Source organism: Simochromis diagramma, unplaced genomic scaffold, assembly GCF_900408965.1.
Source record: "Simochromis diagramma unplaced genomic scaffold, fSimDia1.1 OVJJ01000361.1, whole genome shotgun sequence".
Taxonomy (NCBI): Eukaryota; Metazoa; Chordata; class Actinopteri; order Cichliformes; family Cichlidae; genus Simochromis; species Simochromis diagramma.
In genome coordinates, this window is record NW_024386860.1 from 976134 (window position 1) to 999831 (window position 23698).

At 38.9% G+C, this 23698-nt stretch overlaps 3 protein-coding genes across 18 annotated transcripts in view; 1 reads left to right on the forward strand and 2 right to left on the reverse strand.

Annotated features, from left to right (window-relative positions):
- Positions 1-2671: 2671 nt before the first annotated feature.
- LOC120732164 (mucin-17-like) lies at positions 2672-7798 on the reverse strand. 9 transcript variants are annotated; one of them, XM_040029566.1, is made up of 7 exons: positions 7181-7711; positions 6716-7075; positions 6300-6635; positions 3717-5514; positions 3590-3650; positions 3481-3556; positions 2672-3397 (listed from the first exon to the last, which is right to left on the reverse strand). In XM_040029566.1, exons 1-7 carry the CDS (start codon positions 7287-7289, stop codon positions 3033-3035), a joined length of 3105 nt encoding a protein of 1034 aa, XP_039885500.1. In that variant the 5' UTR covers positions 7290-7711; the 3' UTR covers positions 2672-3032. The 9 variants fall into 9 exon arrangements, with proteins under 9 accessions (XP_039885500.1, XP_039885501.1, XP_039885499.1 ...); XM_040029567.1 differs by having other exon boundaries at positions 3481-4975; positions 5108-5514; positions 7181-7718; XM_040029565.1 differs by having other exon boundaries at positions 3481-3650; positions 7181-7709.
- A 386-nt stretch (positions 7799-8184) lies between these two features.
- Positions 8185-21001, forward strand: rxrbb (retinoid x receptor, beta b). Of its 5 annotated transcripts, none has more exons than XM_040029571.1 (12): positions 8185-8426; positions 11783-11976; positions 12903-13056; positions 13276-13455; positions 13769-13822; positions 17551-17711; positions 17844-17973; positions 18671-18797; positions 18908-18949; positions 19039-19130; positions 19219-19324; positions 19419-21001. In XM_040029571.1, exons 2-12 carry the CDS (start codon positions 11836-11838, stop codon positions 19564-19566), a joined length of 1335 nt encoding a protein of 444 aa, XP_039885505.1. In that variant the 5' UTR covers positions 8185-8426; positions 11783-11835; the 3' UTR covers positions 19567-21001. The 5 variants fall into 5 exon arrangements, with proteins under 5 accessions (XP_039885505.1, XP_039885504.1, XP_039885508.1 ...); XM_040029570.1 differs by having other exon boundaries at positions 8188-8435; XM_040029572.1 differs by lacking the exon at positions 8185-8426 and adding an exon at positions 8465-8639.
- fhod3b (formin homology 2 domain containing 3b) overlaps positions 20712-23698 on the reverse strand; it is a 91108-nt gene continuing 88121 nt past the window's right edge. For all 4 annotated transcript variants that reach the window (XM_040029557.1, XM_040029560.1, XM_040029559.1 and 1 more), the window contains one exon: positions 20712-23569. In XM_040029557.1, the coding sequence (XP_039885491.1) occupies positions 23487-23569 (83 nt within the window). In that variant the 3' untranslated portion in view covers positions 20712-23486. The remainder of the gene's footprint in view (positions 23570-23698) is intronic.

Genomic DNA, 23698 nt, shown 5'->3' on the forward strand with positions numbered 1-23698 from the left:
CCAGAACAGAACAGGAGAACAGTTACCATGAAGTCAAGTCTTTGGACAGTCAGTTAATTCCTCTGTTGACTTCTGCGCTATTGCAGGAGGTAGAGAATGAGAGTTGGGAGCATGATGTCCAGCCACAACTCCTGGATATGGATATTAAATACAAGAATTGCGTTTGGACAATCAACACCAGACTCCCTGTCAAGTTTTGGTTGAACAGTCACAGCAACCTTTAGGCTTGGGATTCAGTCCTGCAGTGGATGGTTTGATAAAATACCCTGGAAGATTAATTGAAACACATAGAAAAATAGCTATGATAAAATGTGCAGAGTTCTTTCAAAAATTTGTAGCCTGTCAGCAGACTGATAATTAAAATATAAGCCATGAGTAGAAATGTGGTATTGAACTCTCAAATGCTTCAAAAATGTTTAAATATTCATTTTTTTAAAAATCTGTGAACCAGCTTATTAATGAGTTAAAGTGAAAAAATTAATTATTCCAATACTTACATAATGCACCATCAACAATATAGTAATTATAGTCCCAGAGAAGTTGTTATTAATCATGTATCCATATGCACATGGAACATTAAGCTATTTTTTTTTACTTTTTGAGGGTGTTTTTAATAAATATTTCTAAGTCCGCTCTCCTCTGCATCCATCTTCCACTACTTCTCGTTCATTTTGCCTGTCCCTTGTCCCCCTCTCTGTCTCTTCACCGATGTCCATCTCATTTCATGCAGGAGTGAGGTTACCTAAGAGACTGGGCTTCAATGAAGAAAATCTCCTTTTCTACAATTAACTGTGAAAGTGACAGAAGGGAGGGATCTGCATAGTGCTCCACAGTAAGAGAAGGTATGGAGAGAGAGGAAAGATAGGACAGTCAAAGGCAGGTAGTAAGACATGACGACATGAAATTTTCTTAAATTTGAATATCAAAAATATTGCCCAAATTGAAGTGTGTTTGCTGACCACATCTATGGATGAATTTTGGATAAACCTTGCACTACTTTGCAGAGGTTGCATTGATTAATTGCAATGTTTAGTTGCTATTTTAGATTTATTGAACATTATATGTATAGTTTTTAGACTAAATCACTAGATATATTTTTTGTTGTGTTACTTTCCACACACTCACATTGCTTTGTAAGTTTCACATCTCACACTTGAATTGGGATTAGGCCAAATTAGGTTGCATTGCACTTCACCATAAACTCTTAAAATTCAGAGGGAGTGACCAGTGGTTTAGGATGGAGAGATGTGCACAAAAGGGTGTGGCGTGGGAATGTTGCCAAAGGTCAGGAGTGAGGGTGAAAGGTCAGGGGTCAGAGCCAGCTGGACAGCACACAAGAGGAGATGAGGGTGAGAAAAGGAGGGGAGGGAGTAGTCCACAGACTGATTGACTGACTGCGCCCAATTGGAACATTAACATTGAACTGATGGGAGACTCACTGACCAATGGCTGATCAGGGAAAACCTGTGACACACTTGTGTAATGATCCGTAGAATTGAGAAGTGACATGATTTTCATCTTGGATGCAAATGCAGTTAAAAAAGATTTAGCAGTGAATTTCAAGCTGCTATTTACTGACTTTATGGAGTTATTGAAATCCACACTGCAAATGTTCTTAGATACTAATAAAACATAAACCAGTGCTAACATTCTAGAAAGGTATTAGAAAATGTAATATTTGCAAATGAATGCACGTTTTCTATAATTTAGTAGATTAGCTGCTCATCGTGGTGCATGCCTAATATCACTATTTGATTTTTAATGTTTTTTAATTGACAGCAGATATAATAAATTATAGTATCAAGCACAAGATATTTCCTGTGTTGTATGGTTTCATTTGTGATATCAGGAGATACAATCATTTATAAATTGATAAAGAATAACACAGGTATTTGGAGGGATTATTTATTTACTTAAAAAAATAAGACATTTTGTTATGTATATAAAAACAGATAAACATACAAAACATACTATTTTGTATCAACTTCTTTGACATATGCAATTCTGCAATAGATAAAATTTATATACAGTTTATCATATTAAATAAGGCTTCATCATGTCCTGCTTCCATGGTTTATCAATTCTCTGTGTACCTCAAGGGTAAAGGAAGGAGGGTGAACGTCTGTATTGCAGATCTTCTGAGTGGCCAGCGAATGTCAGGTCAGTGAGTGCAGCAGGCAGCATGGATCAGGGCCATACTGGGCTGACAAACTCGAGGCCCCAGCCAAGGGGGTCAACATGCAAATAGTAACCCCAAGTTGAAAGGCACATAGATGATCAATTTTCCCACATTTTTCCTGCTGCCCATAAATGTGAATGTGCACGCCTATAAAACAGAAAAATTTTTTCTTTTGGCCGAGTGGACGATCGTGGCTCAAGCCTTGTAATCGGAAGGTTGCCGGTTCGAGCCCCGGCTTGGACAGTCTCGGTCATTGTGTCCTTGGGCAAGACACTTCACCCGTTGCCTACTGGTGGTGGTCAGAGGGCCCGGTGGCGCCAGTGTCCGGCAGCCTCGCCTCTGTCAGTACGCCCCAGGGTGGCTGTGGCTACAATGTAGCTTGCCATCACGAGTGTGTGAATGGGTGGATGACTGGATGTGTAAAGCGCTTTGAGGTCCTTAGGGACTAGTAAAGCGCTATACAAATACAGGCCATTTACCATTTACTTTTTTTTCCTCTTGTTCGGCCGGCTGGGTGAGGGATTAAACGATGCCTGCTCTTGTAAATGACACATGTAGAAAATGTCATATTCATTAAATGCAAAGATTAAAAAACATTTTCATATCTATTTAAATTCAATATTAACAACAGAGGAGGCAGCTGTATTTCAACAGAGATATGATGTCATAACTTAGCATTAAAACAATCAGGATCACGGCCCCCAAGGTTCACTGGATTGATGGTGTAACTGAACACAGCATGAATTTTAAACCAAGGGGTGCACATGTCAGTATAGGAAAATGTGTTAATTTTTTCATACAGCACAATGAAAATGTTAACATTTGCATTACATTAAGAGGCACTGGCCCTCATTCATCCAGCACATGTGTTGCAGATAAAATTCAGTTTTTCTGTCTCGGGCAAACCTACCCACTGCTGCCCCCCAGTGGCCTCCATGGCACCACTAACAGCACTGCCATAATCCCTTTGAGGTCCTTCTCCTGGTAACCAGTTCTGGTAACAGCTAGACGTTGACCTAATCCAGAACCAAAAATTAAATTGAACAGTGTAGCGTAGACCCAGCCACACATAGGATGATGTAGCATTCTTTGCCTTTTGAGCAACCTGGTCCTGTATGTTTTTGGTCTTAATGTCAACAAGATCAAAATAATGTTTCCTGCAGTAACTCAGAGCTTCAATCCATGTCATGTTTTCTTGAATTAATATCATGTTTCCTTCTGGAAGAAAACGTGAAGAGAATTACTTAATTGCATAATTTGTAATGCAAAACAAAATCAAAGATGTGATATTTTAAACATACCTGGGTGCAAATTTTGACTGATTACACTGGCCGTTACGGTTGAGGAATGTGTGGTGTTCTGGGCTGAAGTCCCTATGTATGCTGTAGTGTTCAGGGTTGAAGTCCTGATGTATGCTGTAGTGTTCTGGACTGAAGTCCCTATGTGTTCAGTAGTGTTTGGGGCTGAAGTCCTGATGTATGCTGTAGTGTTCTGGCCTAAAGTCCTTATGTATGCTGTAGTGTTTGGGGTTGAAGTCCCTATGTATGCTGTAGTGTTCTGGAGTGAAGTCCCTATGTGTGCAGTAGTGTTCTGGGTTGAAGTCTCTATGTATGCTGTAGTGTTTGGGGTTGAAGTCTCTATGTATGCTGTAGTGTTTGGGGTTGAAGTCTCTATGTATGCTGTAGTGTTCTGGGCTGAAGTCTCTATGTATGCTGTGGTGTTTGGGGTTGAAGTCCCCATGTATGCAGTAGTGTTTGGGGTTGAAGTCCCCATGTATGCAGTAGTGTTTGGGGTTGAAGTCTCTATGTATGCAGTAGTGTTTGGGGTTGAAGTCTCTATGTATGCTGTAGTGTTTGGGGTTGAAGTCCCCATGTATGCAGTAGTGTTTGGGGTTGAAGTCTCTATGTATGCTGTAGTGTTTGGGGTTGAAGTCTCTATGTATGCAGTAGTGTTCTGGAGTGAAGTCCCTATGTATGCTGTAGTGTTTGGGGTTGAAGTCTCTATGTATGCTGTAGTGTTTGGGGTTGAAGTCTCTATGTATGCAGTAGTGTTCTGGAGTGAAGTCCCTATGTGTGCAGTAGTGTTTGGGGTTGAAGTCTCTATGTATGCTGTAGTGTTTGGGGTTGAAGTCTCTATGTATGCTGTAGTGTTCTGGGCTGAAGTCCCTATGTGTGCAGTAGTGTTTGGGGTTGAAGTCTCTATGTATGCTGTAGTGTTTGGGGTTGAAGTCTCTATGTATGCTGTAGTGTTCTGGGCTGAAGTCCCTATGTATGCTGTAGTGTTTGGGGTTGAAGTCTCTATGTATGCTGTAGTGTTTGGGGTTGAAGTCTCTATGTATGCTGTAGTGTTTGGGGTTGAAGTCTCTATGTATGCTGTAGTGTTTGGGGTTGAAGTCTCTATGTATGCTGTAGTGTTTGGGGTTGAAGTCTCTATGTATGCAGTAGTGTTCTGGAGTGAAGTCCTTATGTATGCTGTAGTGTTTGGGGTTGAAGTCTCTATGTATGCTGTAGTGTTTGGGGTTGAAGTCTCTATGTATGCTGTAGTGTTCTGGACCGAAGTCCTGATGTATGCTGTAGTGTTCTGGAGTGAAGTCCCTATGTATGCTGTAGTGTTTGGGGTTGAAGTCTTGATGTATGCTGTAGTGTTTGGGGTTGAAGTCTCTATGTATGCAGTAGTGTTCTGGAGTGAAGTCCCTATGTATGCTGTAGTGTTTGGGGTTGAAGTCTCTATGTATGCTGTAGTGTTTGGGGTTGAAGTCTCTATGTATGCTGTAGTGTTTGGGGTTGAAGTCTCTATGTATGCTGTAGTGTTCTGGAGTGAAGTCCCTATGTGTTCAGTAGTGTTTTGGACTGAAGTCCCTATGTATGCTGTAGTGTTCTGGAGTGAAGTCCCTATGTGTGCAGTAGTGTTTGGGGTTGAAGTCTCTATGTATGCTGTAGTGTTTGGGGTTGAAGTCTCTATGTATGCTGTAGTGTTCTGGGCTGAAGTCCCTATGTATGCTGTAGTGTTCTGGGCTGAAGTCTCTTTCTGTATTGTAGTGTTCTGGGGTGAAATCTCTATATGTGCTGTGGTGTTTGGGACTGAAATCCCTGTCTGTGTTGTTGAGATCTGGGCTGAAATTCCTCCCGGAGTTGTTAATATAGAGTCACCACCTGTAGTTAAATTCACAGTAGTTGCAGGAGGTGGCTGTGTCAAAGATGACATTTCTGTAGTTGTACTTTGGAGATGAGTACTTGATGTAGGTGACATAAACTCTGTGGTATTTGGTGTTCTCACTCCACCTGCAGCTGTTCCTTCTGTTGTGGTAATGGTGCTTGACTGTTTGGTAGCAGCAGCTGCAATCAAATTAATTTGAAGTACATTTGTCTCAATTACAGGTCACTGTCTATTGTGAATGGCAGTGTTGAATAGAATAGAATTCAACTTTATTGTCATTGCACATGCACAGGTACAGGGCAACGAAATGCAGTTTGCATCCATCCAGAAGTGCTTTAGTGATATAGATATATTACAATATATATTAGCAATAATATAGATATGTAAGTATATTACAGAAATGGGTCTATTATGGTATGTTATAATGTACACGGTATGAAGTATGTTGTGAATATTATATAACTATAGGTATGTACAGGCTGTAGTGTAGTGTACAGGCTGTAAGCTATGTACAGGATATGAACAGGATATAAATATGAAAAACTATACAGAATATGAAATAAATAACTTTACAGAAATCTGAGATATACAGCTATACAGAAATGGGAACTATACAAGTTGTAAACAGTTGTAGGGTTAAAAATTATCGTATGTACAGAATGATTATTTACACAGAGCTATACAGTAGTGCAGTTAAGATAAGTGAGGGTGTGGATAATTTCTACAGAGGCTATATAAAGTGCTAGTGGTTGTGAGTGGGGGTTCAGTCCATGTTATTATTGTGTGTTTGAGGGTACAGTTGTCCATTGTGTGTGTGTGAAAATGATTTCCCTGATGTAAAAGTGAGTAATGAGTGGACAGATATAGATTGTTGTGTCTTGTGTAATAGAAAACAAAAAGTTATAATATAATTTTGCTGACATAGTAAATACATACAATTTATAAATAAATAACACAAACTTACCCCCATGGCAAACAAAATTGAGTTGGTTACTGCAGCTTTGCTCATTCCACTTCCCATTATCTTGAAATACTGCAGCAACACAATCCTGATTTGGAAGATAGCTGGGCTGAGAAGCTCTCCAGAAACGAAAAGATATGTTACTTCCATCCGACCATTTCCAGGGATCTTTGAACAGCCCAATCCAGACAGTTTGTGATGCAGACACGTTGAGCACTGCCATATTCTCTGCTTCAGAGTGTATGCTAACTAGATCAGATGGCAAGCCCCTGCAATGACTCTGAGCATCCCACCACGATTTGGACTCATTAACAAAAATGAAATCACCAGTATGTGTCCCTGTAATGTAATTAAATGTATTATTATTAGTATTATTGTTATTATTGATCTCTGAAATAAATTATTGTAATTTTACTTACCTTGACAAACAAACTTTCTTAGAACTCCACAGGCACTGACAAACCACCCACCAAATTGATCCAATGCTGCACATTCTTCTTGATTATTTGTTATTACTTCTCCTGATTTCCACTTAAAAAAATCTGTTAATTGACCAGGCAAAGACCAATGCCACATCCACACAGCTCCGATCTCCAGTCCTATCCAAGTGTTTTCAGTTATATTTGAAGCTAAAGAAACCAGATTATTCATATCTTCTAAGTTGTAAATTGTTGCTAAATCAGTGTACATATCTCTGCAATAACTCTTGGCTTGTGTGTAGTTCTCAGTGAGAGTAATAAGGTGAAAGTCTGAAGATCCCAGTGTGAAAAAGCAAAAAACTGTGGAAGTACAGAAAAAATATTTCTTTTTCATCATGTTATGTTTAATCAAACTTTATATAGCTAAATTTATATAAATTGTAAATACAAATGTATCATACTAACCTGACAAAAACGTCAAATAAGCAGCAGAGGTCCTTTTCATCGTGGTTAGTCTATTGTTTTCAGTCATGATGACAAACTGCAAAGCAACAAGCCAAAAGATGTTACACATATAATACTGCTCACCATATTGCTCTGTTCTGATCAGCTGCTGCTCCTATAAGGTGCAAGCAGTTTCAGGCAGCACAGTGTTTGCAGGAGGAATGCCACCTGGCTTGTTAACAGCCACCTTCTCACCAACTAACAAAAAGCAAAGCAGTTTTTCAAGTTTATTTTGATTGCCTGCATACTGTAGGCCATATGAGTTTTCTTGTTTGTTGAGATGAATTTATATGAGAATATTCACCAGGTAGGTCTAGAATGCAGGTGTCAATGTCTAGTTGTTCTAACTGAAATAAAATAAATTTGTTTTGCTTGTAAAATGTCCTGCAAATGGTACAAAATAAACTGAACCTCAGCTTTTGAGGTTTTAGGAGGCAGTGCAACTAATTCACGAGAACAAAAGTGCAAGTCATTCTCCAGCCCAGGAGAAAAAACGTTGGACAAAAATGGTCTTTAGAAGAACAGAACACTGTGTTCAATATTTTGAATAGTGGAAAATATTACTGCACAAATAAATCACTGGTGCAAGAACAAGTTGTGCAATACTGTATATACCCCTTCCTTCTGTCAAAGGGAAAACATTCCAACTCTTTTTGTAGGTGTGGCTGTTTAAAACAGCTTGCTCAGATTCTTAAATAATAGCATGCCATAATTGGGCTACGCAAAAACCACACACAGTTTCTGGCTGAATTTACTACTGTTTACTTACATTTTTGTTTACCACTCCCCCTATCATACCCAAAACAATCACTCGCTTGTATTTGTGCAGGTATGAAATGTTCAGTGTTTCTTGAATGCATCACGGATGGCCCTTTGATGTCGTGTATTTTTGGAGCGTAGTGTGCTGAATTTGATAACAGTATATATTGAGAAGATAGATATTATTTAAACTCAAATACTGCATACAATTGTGACGCGATAATCGCCAACCAAATTAGCTGTGATTAAATACTAAATCAAGCTGAACCTCTGCAGCAGGGGTGTCATATGACGGTGCTGTTATGGGTGGTCCCGTGGGACATTTTGGCTCAAGTCGATTGTGGCACTGAGCCATCATGGCCTGTAAACAACAACAGCTTCTGACCGAAGCAAACTGTGTCTGAGACTCGGCCTTTATCTAGAAGTGATTCTCAACAATGCTTCGAAGGTGTGTCTGGTATGTAATTCCAACCTTCCAACAACCATGAGGTAGTTGTGAACAGTCGCTTCCTTGGGGTATTACCCCTGAATCTAGCATCGAGCTAATGTTGGCTATATTAGCCGTAAATTAAGCTAACAAGCTAATCTTAGCAAATGCAGGTCGAGCGGATTCATTTGCGGACTGTCGATTATTATGCAACATTTTTAGATGCGAAACAAGGTCTGTTTGCTATATCCCAGTTTTACAAAAAACTACAGAAGGTAGTATCACTTAGACGTGTGAAAACCAAAGCTAATGTTTGCTAATGTTGTTGTATAGCATGGATCTTTGAAGCCGAAGATTTGCAGCTAACGAGCTATCGATAAAGGCGAACTCCGACATTGTGTATTTGTCGTAATTAGTTAGGCGTTGTAGGTTTTACAGAATACGGACAATGCATTTGCTTTTTGTTCTAGCAAGGTCTAGTATGTACTTAATAGTGACTCGGCGGTAGCGCTGCTGCGTACCTTTAGCAACATTTTGGCAAACATGAAACGCTAACGCACGCTGATTAATGTAAGCAGATATTTGTACGTACAAACATTACCTGCCACGAGAATTATTTCCCTTTTATTTGTCCAGTTTTTTGAGGAGGGGTGATTTGCTTGTTTGTTTGTTTGTTTTTGTTTTTTGGGGGGGTGAAGATTTTTGAGTTCAACTTAGCTAAATAAACGGACTTTTTTATGTTCAGTGATTTATGGTTAAAGATTTGTACGTGGCCAGCTAACTCTATGGGCAGAAATCTGTGCCATCAGAAACTAAATTTGAATAAGTTAAATTTTAATTTTAATTGCTCAGATTGAATCTGAATTGTAACTTGAATAAATGCTTTTGAAAACTGAATTTGAATTAGTCTAATTTGAAATTGAATTTATGGTTTGAAAATGATCATCACTAAATTGAAATTGCATTTTATATTTTGAAAATGAATTGATTTGCTTTGAAACTGCATTTTATCCTTTAAAAATTCAGCTCTCGAATAATTTCAGATTCACTTCTCACCATTCAGTTTTCAGTTCTACAATTCAATTTCAGTTCCAAAATTCAGTTTTTTGGAACTTACATCCGGTTCCGGTTCAAGAGCAGATTAATAGAACTACGTTTTACTAGCGGACCGAAAGTGTTACTGACGGGAATCTACAGCGTCTTGAGCTGAATTAAGACTTCAGAAGTCTTAAGCAGAGGGAGAAAGCAAAGAAGCCACACCGTGGGATGGAGCCACAGTTTAATAATTACTGCTGCTGGTTGAAACCTCTAAATTCAACAGTGATGTATAAACACACAAAGTGAAAAGAAGAAAGGTTCAGGGCCCAAATTCCCCAGCAGCCTAAGCCTACTGCAGCATAACTAAGAGAGGGTTCTAGCCCCAGCTATAAACTTGATCAAAAAGCAAAGTTTTAAATCTAATCTTAAAAGAATAGGCATTTGTCTCCCCAGTACAAACTGGGAGCTGGTTTTACAGTAGAGGGGCCTGATAGCTGAAGCTCTGTCTCCCATTTTACTTTCAGAAACCCCAGGGTGGGGCAGTATATGATGGGAAATGATCATTCAAAACTTTGTATATGAGAAGGAGGAGGTGACCCGACAACTTCAGCTTGTCAAACATAGTAATGGAGCAGTATGTTTAAAAAAAAAAAAAAAAAAAATCTAATTAAGCATGCACTCAGTACCCTAAGAATTATTATGGTAGTTAAACACAGTGATAGTTGTATATCATATTATATCTCTTCAAACAGAGGTGATCCAGTAATGCTGCACTAATGAATTAGACTAACTATTCATTTTAGCTAAAGAGTTGGGATGCTGTGTAAGACATAAATAAAGCTAAAATACAAAGGTTTGGACACCGTTTTGCATGTTTCCCTACTGTAGGGGTCTCTGCAAGCATACAGAGGGGGTACTCTGAGAGGGTACAGGATAACAACTTTGGAATTCTACTAGAAACAGTCGATCATATTTGTTTGTCAAAGCTGAATTCAGGCCAAACTACGCTAAATTAGCGTTTTTAGCTAGCAGCTACAATAAGCATAAAAGTTACCTTACGGCTATCATTTGTTAACATGAAGCTTGTTCTTATACATGTAATACATTTATTACCAACCTGAGAGTTTATCCGCTGGTCATTCGACATGACGAATGACTTCTGAAGTCTTAATTCAGCTCAAGACGCTGTAGATTCCCGTCAGTAACACTTTCGGTCCGCTAGTAAAACGTAGTTCTATTAATCTGCTCTTGAACCGGAACCGGATGTAAGTTCCAAAAAACTGAATTTTGGAACTGAAATTGAATTGTAGAACTGAAAACTGAATGGTGAGAAGTGAATCTGAAATTATTCGAGAGCTGAATTTTTAAAGGATAAAATGCAGTTTCAAAGCAAATCAATTCATTTTCAAAATATAAAATGCAATTCCAATTTAGTGATGATCATTTTCAAACCATAAATTCAATTTCAAATTAGACTAATTCAAATTCAGTTTTCAAAAGCATTTATTCAAGTTACAATTCAGATTCAATCTGAGCAATTAAAATTTAACTTATTCAAATTTAGTTTCTGATGGCACAGATTTCTGCCCATATAACTCACTTATGGAAAATTGGTTTCTCTGCCACTTAATGCAATCGCAGCTATAAGACTTCCACTACTTTATTTCAGAATCAGAATCAGATCAGAAAGGGTTTTATTGCCAAATGTTGAGCAGGTTTACAACATTAGGAAATTGCTGCGGTGCTTCAGTGCAAACATAGTGTCATAAATAGCACTTAAATAGACATGAAAAAATAAAAGTAGGGATAAGAATTAAAAGTGCTACGTAGAAAGATATGTGCATGAGATATACATGAGATATATACATGAGAATAAGAATTAAGAGTGCTACGTTGAAAGATATATACATGAGTGCAGGTGGTGATCAGTGCCAAACATGGAATGATGCAGTGAACACAGCGTAGGGTCATGTGTTAGTGGCGGGGACAGAAATGGCACTGAAATGTTTCAGAAATATTTCTGAAATGGGAGAAATAATGATGTAATCTTGGCAAACTCTCAACATTTGAGAACTGAAAGACACCAAATTTGTAATGATTAACAAAATACACCCCCCCCCCCCCCCTCGTTTTTTTCCTTTTTTTTCCCTTTTTTTCCCCCTTTTTTTTCCTTTTTTTTTTTTTTTTTTTTTTTTTGGAGAAGTTGCAACCAAATCATGTTTGGCAACTTTAGCTCAAAATAATAATCGTCAAAGTCAGTCTCTGTTATCTTTAAATCAAGATAGATCAGAAAGGTTTGCATAGCTTATTATATCCCTTTTTTTTTTTATCACTTTTAGATTGATATCCTTCGAACGGGACGTTTTTCTTTTCAGCGGGCAGCTTACAAGCCATGTCCTCACAGCAACCTAACAGCTCAGCCTCCAACAGCCCCACCAGCATCTTAGGATCTCCGTTTTCAGTCATCAGTCCCTCACTTAACTCCCCAGTGGTGCCACACTCTCTGGGATTCGGACCCATCAGCAACAGTCAGGTAATTCATATACATGAGGGTGTATGTATTGTACTGATGTCACAGTGCACTTAACTCTTATTTTTAATTTTGTAGCCTGAGAGCCATGATGCTTGTTTAAACTGGGCCGAATATACACAGCCACTTAAGGTACACTGTAGTGGGGAAAAAAAAAACACTTTACTGACTATTTACATTACTCCACTTATAGAGGCAGGCATTTTTGAATAATGGCTCCTAACAGATGGCGTTGTAAGCAAAAATTGTCACAGTTAGTGCTAATAACAAAAGGGCATTTGATTATGAAAATATTTCTTTATTTATGTGAAAAAATGAAAATAACTAAGAAATAGTGTCTGTCGTAAGCTGTGTAGGATGCACCGCTGGATATTGCAGAGTAAAAGTTGTTAAATCAGTAGTTGTGACTCTTAGTATTTTGCTGTTCACATGACTTATGCCATATTATGTGGAAAAATCAGAACAACATAAGATACCTTAATTAGTAGATATACATGAATAGGTGATGGTGAGACACTCAAAGTTATAGTGTGAACTCAAAATTTGGAGGTTTTTAGTGTAGCACACGATCAATTTCATCTAGAAACAGCCATCAGGTTTTTGTCATCCATTTGGGGTACACACGTTTTTTTCCCAGTGACCAGAGCTAAATATCCACACTAATTATCCCAGTTTAAATGCACTCACAAAAGTAAGAATGAGTCTCGTATCAATTTGCCTTCTTGTGGATATAATTTAGATATTTGAAGATATTTTTGAAGGAATAAACAGTGTTTTTTGTTTTGTTTTTGGGTTTTTTCTTTGCCTAATTTTGACAGCCCTAGCCTCCAGTTATTCAAATTGGTGGAAAATACTGTCTGGCCATTACATACAAATAATGACATTGTTACATTGTTTCCCTTGTTTTATTTGGTTGCAATCGTACCCAGATTTCATCGTCAGCGCCTATATCAGGGATGCACTCTGTCAGCAGCTCAGAAGACATCAAGCCTCCGTTTGGCCTGAGGCCCATGCAGGCTCACAGCCCGGGAATAATGTTGTCTCAGAAACGACTGTGTGTCATCTGTGGGGACCGCTCTTCTGGTGAGTGAACTTAATCAGCACAAGGTAAAGGACAGAAGTGAAACATCAGCCGACGAATATTTCAACCCATGATAACATTTTCATGTATTGGATCTTACTTATTACGAATGATAGCAAAAAGTTTCCCCAACTCATACATGCAGGTTGATGTTGTCTTCCTTCCAGTCTTCTCATTGGGCCGTAACGTTCGTTCTCCCCCCCCCCCCCATTATGTTACAGGCAAGCACTATGGAGTGTACAGCTGTGAGGGTTGCAAAGGTTTCTTTAAACGAACTGTGCGAAAAGACCTGAGCTACACCTGCAGAGATAACAAAGAGTGCCTGGTTGACAAACGCCAGCGCAATCGCTGCCAGTACTGCCGCTACCAGAAGTGCCTGGCCATGGGAATGAAGAGGGAAGGTATGCAAAGTATTAGAATATTGCCGTAGAGAGCTTGTTTGGCAGTCAGACGGTTTAGCAACGCGTTTTGTTCTGACTTGTCTTACATGTAACTGTACCCACAGTGATAAGTCAAAATGTTGTATGTTAGCGGTAAAAAAAAACTAGCTGTGAATTAAAATTTCATGAAGTTATTAATTATACAGAGTTAAGCCTAAATAAAACAGTTTAAGTAAATGTGGACTATTGATAACATACATTAGGACAGACAGGTTTGTTGGGGCTGGTGCAACTAACCTGTCTCCAATTCAAATCTTTCTCCATCTTTCACTAGCAATCAAACTTGTAAAGGACATAACAGAAGATGGAAAAGTTGAAGGATGGATGAGTATGACATTGAATTCTTGAGGATACTGTATTTTAATGTCACATGGAGAATTAGAAATTGTTAGAAATGCAAAGTTCATGACATTTGTGTGTGAATTTGACCTGGGAATGATGGAATGATGGAGAGTGATGACTGCCAAATGTAGTATGTGGCACGTATGTGGTCTAATAAACAGTAATCCAAGGAGTTCTAATTTTGGTTGCTGTTAAGGGCACAGATCGGATTCGTATAGCTGCAGTTTTCAGTGTCTGATTGCCTAGTGATAATGGCAGATTATCCCTCAGTGTCAGCATTTTAAGAAGAGTCCTGGCTTGTGTTGCTTATACTGCTTCAAAATTACTTAAGTTTTAAGTAATATAATACCAATACAACAATTCATAGTCAGTTTTGAAAATTCTGAAAAAAAGGGGCGGGAGGAAGAGCATGTGTGAAAACCTTCAAATTAACTTGCACGGCTGCTTGACTGCTTTAAATAGAGAAAGATTATTTTGAGTTGGTCCAAAACATTTTTTTTTTGTTTTTGGGTTCAAAGGCTTGTATTTGTATGTTTATGCTTAGCTTCATTCTTGTGCTACATAAACCACTCTCTACTGAGCTTCCACTGGTGAACATCCACACAGATATTATATAGAGTCGAGTTCTGATTTGACCCTAAGGTTCTGAGCAGAAAACCCTAATTTATTTATAGTTTGAACTTGATTGAACATCTGGTTGTACACATTAATACTAGGGGTGCAACGATACACAAAATTCACGGTTCGGTTCGGTTCGATACTTTGGTGTCACGGTTCGATATTTTTTCGATACAAAAAAAATGTTCATGCCTTTTTAATTTGTCATTTATTAAAATTATAAATATATAATTTAACTCAAAAGTACAGTTTTTAAATTTAACCCTAACCCTTGTGCGTGTTTTTTATTTTGACAGCGAATGCGCACCTGCGGACCACTTATGTGCAGCCCTGGTTATTTAGCTCGTCATATTGCAGCCACAGAAATTCTTTTGTCCATGAAACCATAAAGCTGCACTTTCTTTTTGCCTTATAGTCTGATTTGTCATAACTTCTCCGTTTTGTGGTAAGCTTTTCTTTGGCTGTCACTTCTTCACCCTGACCTGTCTTATTTGGCTCAGCAGAACTAAAATATATATCTGTCTGTGAAGGTTCTCAGTCATCCAGGTCATCGTAGTCAAATATATATCCTGCTGGTTTTACACACGCACTCACATAAGCTCAGCGATTCTCTGCGCGATCAACCTCTCACATGTTTAAGCTTGCTGCGGGAGATTTCACTTGTCATGTTTGCATAGTAAGCTAACGATTAATAAGACGATGTCAGAGGAATTGGTGCGCAAATTATCATCACTCACAGATCAGTGCTGTTGCTCTCTATACACAGTTCACACGATTGCAAAGGGAAAGCAAAAAAACAAGCGCAAATTCAAACGCGATTTCAATATGTCACATATTGACAGTGGCTCACCGATGCCAATGACATAATTACCCAGCTACATTTCTGAAAGAATGCAAAAGCATTGACATATATTTTTCCTACAATAGCCCGACGGGCAGGGAAGAGATAGATTTTGGTAGCCCGACTGAAAAAAAAATCGCTAGCCCCGGGACGTCGGGCTAGCGATATTGCGAGCCCTGTATCTGATTGAGAAATCACTCATCTTTGGAAAGGAGTTTATTACAGAGAAATGTCTCTTTCCAAAATAAAAGCTATACTATCCGCTTCTTCTGGGCTATATTCTCAGCAGCATAAGGAGAGTCATGTGCTAACAGCTGTCTAAATGATTCGGCTAAAGTTAGTAGCATGCTTGTTGTTTTTGTCTTTGCACTAGGATGATGTCGGCGTAAATGTGCAGTCATATTCGTTGTGTTCCCACTAGTGCTTTCAGGTTAATCTTGTTGAAATGACCTTAACACCACAACACGGCAAATCTCCGTTAACGAGCTACCGCCGATCGCCCCGTGCATGGGGCTAGACGGCCAACACGTTAACGAGCTAACTGCGCTAACACACTAGTTCCCACCCATGTAATTGAGCATTGCATGGCACATCCAACATACTGTTTTACTTTAGTCCATGACTCGCTTACCTTCAGGGTCATACGTCACATGAAAACCAAAATAATTCCAAACGCCAGATCTGAATGAGAGTGGGGGAGGTGCCCTGCGCTCTTCCTTCTGACTATGCTGTCTGTGTTGAGCGCTCAGTGGATCTGCGCTCGACAGTGCAGCCTAGGCGGAGTAGTCGAACGCAGATTCACTGAGCGCTCAACACAGACAGCATCGTCAGAAGGAAAGTTGATAAAATAAATTACAAATGTTGTATTGTTCGATACATATGCGTACCGAACCGAAAGCACTGTATCGAACGGTTCAATATCGATACGAATATCGTTGCACCCCTAATTAATACACAACAGTAGATAATTGTGTTTCATTTCCACTGTAAATTAGATTCAGTGAACTTGTCTTCATCTTTAAAACATGATGTCTAACCAGATTCTTTACTTTAGCTTTGAACACTGTGAGTCATATTCTTCAGCATGCACTAAAAACAAATATGTAGCACCGCGTTGTTTAATTTTTGCAATGTGACTAAAAGAAAATTAAGCATGTCTCAGACTGATGCTGAAAATCTAGTTCATGCATTTATTATATGTAGGCTGGGCTATTGTTATTCATTATCCTCATCTCACACTAAATACTCCCAGAAAGGCTTCGAGTAATTCCAAAACACAGCAGTGTGAGTGCTAACTGGGACTAAAAATATTTCTCTCATATTAGATTTTCTTCATTGCCTTCTGGTGAATCCAGAATTGAATTTAAAATCCTTCTCATATACAAAGTTTTGAATGATCATTTCCCATCATATACTGCCCCACCCGGGAGTTTCTGAAAGTAAAATGGGAGACAGAGCTTCAGCTATCAGGCCCCTCTACTGTAAAACCAGCTCCCAGTTTGTACTGGGGAGACAAATGCCTATTCTTTTAAGGTTAGATTTAAAACTTTGCTTTTTGATCAAGTTTATAGCTGGGGCTAGAACCCCCTCTTAGTTATGCTGCAGTAGGCTTAGGCTGCTGGGGAATTTGGGCCCTGAACCTTTCTTCTTTTCACTTTGTGTGTTTATACATCACTGTTGCATTTAGAGGTTTCAACCAGCAGCAGTAATTATTAAACTGTGGCTCCCTCCCACGGTGTGGCTTCTTTGCTTTCTCCCTCTGCTCCCTTTTCTTTGTCCTCAACCCGCACTTTGGTGCCTCCGCTCACCCCCAACCAGTCGCAGCAGGTGGCTGCCCCTCCATGAAGCTGGTTGTGCCAAAGGATTACTTCCTTTTAAAAAGGAGTTTTTCCTTCCCAGTGTCACCAAGGGCTTGCTCATAGGGGGTTGACTGATTCTTTGGGTTTCCTTTGTAATACTGTAGGGTCTTTACCCTACAGTATAAAGAGCCTTGATGCGACTGTTGTTTTGATTTAGTACTACATAAATAAGATAAAGTAAAATTCAATTGAATTTTGGGTCCCACCACTCAGTTAAAATTGATAACAATTCACTACATTAAAAGTCATATACATCTATATTGCTCTTACTAAGTTTTGTCTGTATAGCAGACTTTCTCAGTGCATCAGAAAATGATTGCACATAGTCAGAACACTTTGCATTTTAACTCTTACAAGCATCATTGATGGTCTGTTTGTGTGTTTTGTGTGATGCAGCGGTACAAGAGGAACGACAGAGGAACCGAGAGCGGGAAGGCGAGCTGGAATTCAGTGTTGGAGTGAATGACGAGATGCCTGTGGAGAAGATCTTGGAGGCAGAGACGGCTGTGGAGCAAAAGACTGAGCTTCACTCAGACGGAGGCTCTGCAGGAAACTCGGTGAGTGGTTGGAACGTAAATGCATTTACATGGCAGCACTATAAGCAGAGTGATAGCTATGTTTATTAAGATGAAAGCTTACTAAAATTACTGGAAGTATTGATTGTCTTTTTTTGTTTTGTTTTGTTTCAGCCACATGATGCTGTTAGCAACATCTGTCAGACTGCAGACAAACAGCTGTTTGCCCTGGTGGAGTGGGCAAAGAGAATCCCTCATTTCTCTGAACTGCCCCTTGATGATCAGGTCATCCTTCTGCGTGCAGGTATGAACAAGCACACACAAGTGATCTGATCAGCTTTGATGTTATAAGTTTATCAAAGGCACCTTACAGTATTCTTCTGAAGTGGCCAAATATGTCCTTTTATGCTGGTTATTGTAATTCTTAACATACAGTTACATTGCTATCTAAGTTATTGTTGTTTGGAGCCGTTTAATTATATTTGTGTATTTGAATACTCTATAAATTGCATACCTTGCAAAAAATTGCAAAATCGCAATAAATTGCATACCCTATAAAACTAAGCAGTGCTAAGAATTAGTGTACGAGAATGTCTAGTAAAAACAAAGTGTAGAGGAAACTTAAAAGGCTGTGAGTGAATGACCACATTTCTGCCCAATTTTGCTGAAATGTTTTAGAAAATACTTTTGAAGTAGTGATTGTTCCTAACTCCAGTTGTTATGTGTCTGGTGATTCCCCAGAAGGGTTTTTTGCCCAGAAAGGAAAGTGGCAATAACAACTTTTTTTTTCCCATGCGGAAAGTGGTTCAGAACCCTGAGGACATAAATCTCACAGCAGTGGGGATGGTGTATACAGTTGCACTAAACTGTCTTTGTATTATTGCTTACAACTTAAGGGAGAAAGGACTCTGAGACACATGAGTCTTTGTTTTAAATGTCATGATGAATTAAAATCTTATTGCTTTTTACATATCTGTGTGTAAATGGACTTAATTTCTCAGGGTGGAATGAGCTTCTGATCGCCTCGTTCTCCCATCGTTCCATTCCTTTGAAGGATGGAGTTCTTCTTGCCTCTGAGCTACAGCGCGATAACGCACACAGTGCAGGAGTTGGAGCCATTTTTGACAGGTACATTGATGGAAGTAAAGAATTGCCAGGATACATATAAGCTGCACTTGACTGCAAGGATTTGTGTTATAAAAACGTATTGTCTAATTTGACTTTTGTTTTTGATACAGAGAAAGTGTGCAGAGCGCAGAGGTCGGCGCCATATTTGATAGGTACATTTCCTCTTGTTGTTCCGAGTGTCTTACACAGTGTAGGCTCAGTGTTTTTGTTTAATGCTTTGAAACCTTGCATTCTTTTTCAGAGTTCTCACTGAGCTCGTCAATAAGATGAGAGATATGCAAATGGATAAAATAGAGCTGGGCTGCCTTCGAGCCATTGTCCTGTTTAACCCAGGTACTTAACATGGAAGAAATTAGAAAGATTTAACTATTTCTTCAAAAAATGTTTTGGGCTTTTTTAATTTTCTGCATTTTTCATGTAGATGCTAAAGGGCTCTCCAACACCGGTGAGGTGGAGCTCCTCAGAGAAAAGGTCTATGCATCATTGGAAGCTTACTGCAAACAGAAATATCCAGAGCAGCAAGGAAGGTAATGGTCCTCTGCTGTAACAGTCTTGGTTGTAGTCCTGTCTCGTACATTTTGATCTTGTTAAGTGAGATGATGTCCTCTCTGTTCCCTGCAGGTTTGCTAAGCTCCTCCTTCGACTGCCAGCACTGCGATCTATTGGCTTGAAGTGCTTGGAGCATCTTTTCTTCTTCAAGCTGATCGGTGACACACCTATTGACACTTTCCTAATGGAAATGCTTGAAGCTCCCCATCAGTTGTCTTAGATAAGAAGCGTGTACTGTGGTTAGATAGCTGAAGCCTGGGCAGCGGGCGTGGGACTGGAGTGGCACTTTAAGTTCTTTGAAGATTTGTCGATTTGTCTCACTGCTGTCTGCGTTACACTTCTTTTAGTGCGGCACAGATTTGCGCTTTAGACCAAACCCAAGGCTTGGCATGATCTACAAGCTGGTGCTATATGTTTAATTAACTTCATGTGTAACTATGGGTAAACACAAGTATCTTTTGAAAATATAAACATTTACATATTTCCCTCACAGGATAAACTATAATTTGGATATACATTTTTGTATAAACTTTTTAGACACCTCAGATTTTAAGATTGTTGTTTCTCCAAATGATGGGATACATGAGAGGACGGCAACCAGATTCTTTTCTTAACGCGTTAACGACGCACCCTTTTTATAAATTTACACTCAACTCAGATCTAAAAGTGCATTATTGTACCAAACGACAGCTTTGAGTTTACTTGTATCCATTGCACATGATAAAATCCAGCAGTGACCCTGAGACAGAAGACAAGTGAGCAGTTGAAACTGTCAGGCCAGACTCGTACTGCTCATCAGGGTCAGCTTTGTGTGTCTCATATACATATATATGCAGAGTGTTGTTTACTTTGCCATTTAAAAGAATAATTATGTTGGGGTTAATGATTAGACTTTTCTGCACATTTGCAACGTGCTGTTTCTAAACCATACATTTAACAAATGCCTGACCTCTGAATGGTCAAGTGTTTGTCTTTTGGTGCTATTTCAGAGATGATTATTGGCGCAGATGCACACCAAACCACAAACCTATGAATATATGCAAAGCTAAAAATTCATTTGTCAATCTTTGTTTAAAATGTAGCAATACAAAATGTTAAACTAGGTAAGCCTGTCAGTTTTTCAGGGGTTTTACAAAGAAAATTATGTCCTGTGGAAAGGGAAGACTCCATTTTGTAATTTATCTTCACAAATCTAAGGTACTGTGCAAAAGTAATTGTTCAGGGACAGTGTATATTGATAAATTTGAACTATGATCAGGAAATACAAATTCTATAATTCTTATTTACCCTTTTTTCTGTTTTCAGCTAGTATAAAGCAGAACGTGTCTTGGGTTGCACTGGATTTGCTGAGACAGTTTCGGCTTCTTTTTTTTTCTTCTTTTTTGAATGCTTGTTTTTCCTACCTATCCTCTTTTTAGATAGCTGTCTTCATCATCGTGATGTCTCTGCATTTTATTGCAAGCAAACAATAATCGCATTTAGCTCCATACCACCTGTGAACAGACATGAATTTTAAGTCCAGATGAGTGGGCCGTATGTAAACACCAGCTGTAATGGTAAACGTGTCACTGACATCTGTATGCTCTTGAACATAAAAGTGACTTGAAACATGGGTTGTGTGGACTAAAAATAAACAGGCTTAAGTTTTTCTTTCACATGCTTTGTCTGGTCTAAACGTGACTTATTTCTGTATTCATAGAAGAAAAGGTGGCAGAAAAAAGTTGATGACAAAAAAAATTTGCATTTTGCCTTTTTATTGTAGTTGTTACATAGTTTTTGCTGTGGGTATAGATGCAATTGAAGCCTTGGTAGTAAAGCACTTTAGTCCAAGTTCCACAGTGATGTTATGGCACAGGCAGCAGTGTGTGATGGGCTAATGATAAAAATATAAGTGCAATGAAATCAAAGGCTTCCATCTGGATTCTACTGGAGTAACTGGTAAAGCCGATCGCTGGGTGTTCATGTTACAGTCTGAAGTGAAAATCCTACAGCTCTGAGAACCAAAGTGAAACCACCTCCTGGATTAAGCAGAAGTGTCACTTTCTTTTAAAACCATGCATGGCTTGGTTTTCTTAAATTATATTTTGAATAACACTGCTTTTAGTCTATAATACACTATTCTACACATGGAGCAAAAAAAAAAAAAAAAAAGACAGTCATGACATGTACATCTGTTTACAACATTCCCCTGTATTGCTTAAACATGTTTTTGCTCTTGAAAAGTCAGTACAACCCGGGAAACGCACTGAGCTCCCAGCTCCTCCTGTAACTTCAGTTTTACTAAGTGGCATGCTACACATCAAGTCTAAGGTGCTGAAAAGGTTCCAGTCAATTCAAAACAAAATAAAAATGGAGTGCTCATTTGATTTTTTTTTTTTTTTTAATGCAGATTTATCACAATGCGCTAAATTATTTTCTCAATGGCTATGTTTCCATCACAGTGAAAATTAAAAGTGAATAGAGATCATTATGAATTCAGTCAAGGCCATTCCAAATTGATTAACAGCACGTGGACCTCTAAAATATTCAGTTCAGTACAGATTTTGATGTTTCAAAAAGTCTATAAATTAAAACATTTTATGTGCTTCCTAACTAATAATTATAAATGTGCCCCCTGATGGTTTGCATTCATTGAGAATTAAAAAAAATACACTCCACATACCCTGAAAATGGCAAAAATGGCCTGATCCCTCTCTATAATTTTACCTACACTATGAATGGAGTGAACCTAAATGAATCTTACAATAAGGCAACAGGATAACAGCTAATGTGCATAGCCAATCCTTAAGTTGTCATAAATATGTTAAAGCCATCTTCATAAACTACTTGATCCAAGACAGCATGGAACCAAAAAAAGTAATTCTGCCATGACAAGTTTAAAAACACTGGTTAAAAATAAATCACAGCTCAAGAATGATCTACACTGCAATATTAACCTCTGCTCCCTCCCTGCCCCACAGGCCGCACATCTGTAGCAACATTTTCGTTATTATATGTCCCTGAAAACATCTTAATAAATAGCTGTCTCTGAAAGGCACTCTGAAATGTGCAGCTCATAGTCTCTACAAAATAAAACGAAATAAACTCTGTGAAGATTGCTCACTTGTACTTCACCTCACTCCAGCTGTTCATCGGTGAGAATAGATCACGACGGTGACGATGCGACTTCAGTTCAAACTATAAATGTTTGCATCGTTAGCATTAGTCGGAAACTAGTGGGATCGCCAGTCAAACCTGTAACGGAGCTGTTGGCAATCGCCTTTCTCTCTCTCTTCATATCAACTTTAAAAAATATCTGCGCCGTTTCTCTGATAAATTCCTTCTTATCTAGTAAACTAATGCACGCTTGCCTTGGATATGTTGACTTTGATTAAATATTTAAAAACTGTGCTACTGCTGAATTGCTGGTTAACTGCTGAGTATGTTCTCAGATTCAGATGTCTGAATGGTTAATCAGTGTCAAGGATCTCACTTTCCTTTGAGACCCAACTTTTACATCCAGTGCAATTGTTCCTTATTTGAGCACCTTCTTGAGCAAAACGAAACACAAAACTACCACAGTAGTATATAACAAAATAACCCTCTGCACAAGGCCATCTATTCAATAGATGAAATGTCTTTTTTTGTCACGAAAGCTCCTGGGCTGAAACTAAACCCAAACACATTTATTTGAACTGATTTTCTAGCCCTCTCAATTCACTGAAGGCCACGGGGATTAAACTGCCAACTGTTTTGACTCCCTCGGCCTTAAAAAAACCAAACATTTCTGCAGGTGTTTGTATGCAATATCACATTCAAAGCGTAACTGTGATGAAGCCTTATGAAAGCAAATCATGTGTAAACTGTGTTTAACCGGCAAGGGCAAAGCTTAGTGGTTTTAATGCAGCACGCCGTTTCTGCTCCCTCTGCCCATCAGTTCAGGAATAAAATCCTGTTCTCCCTTCTCTTTCGTTAGGAAGCACTTGGTCAAGTCCAGACATACAAAGATGAGATCAACTCATCAAAGCTGGGGTTGGGGAGGGGGATTTTAGTGCCAAACCGGAGCAGAGTAGGTTGACGGGTTGGGTCTTTATGTCCTTATGGGGGGTTTGGGGCAGTGAAAGGGCTTCCAGATAGCGTGGTGTCCCGTGGGGGTCCAGCTCACACTTGCATCTCCGAACCATTAGACAAGCCAAGAGCGTTTGCCTCCTCTGTTGTCAAACCGTTCTTCAGTGTCCTCCTCACTGTGCACACAAGAGGAAAATTCAGAGTGGAAACATAATCGCCTATCATGGAAAAATGTTTTGTTTTTTTGCATTATATTAGTTTACATATGGAGCTGATTGGAGCTTTCTGCTCTGTGTATGATAAGA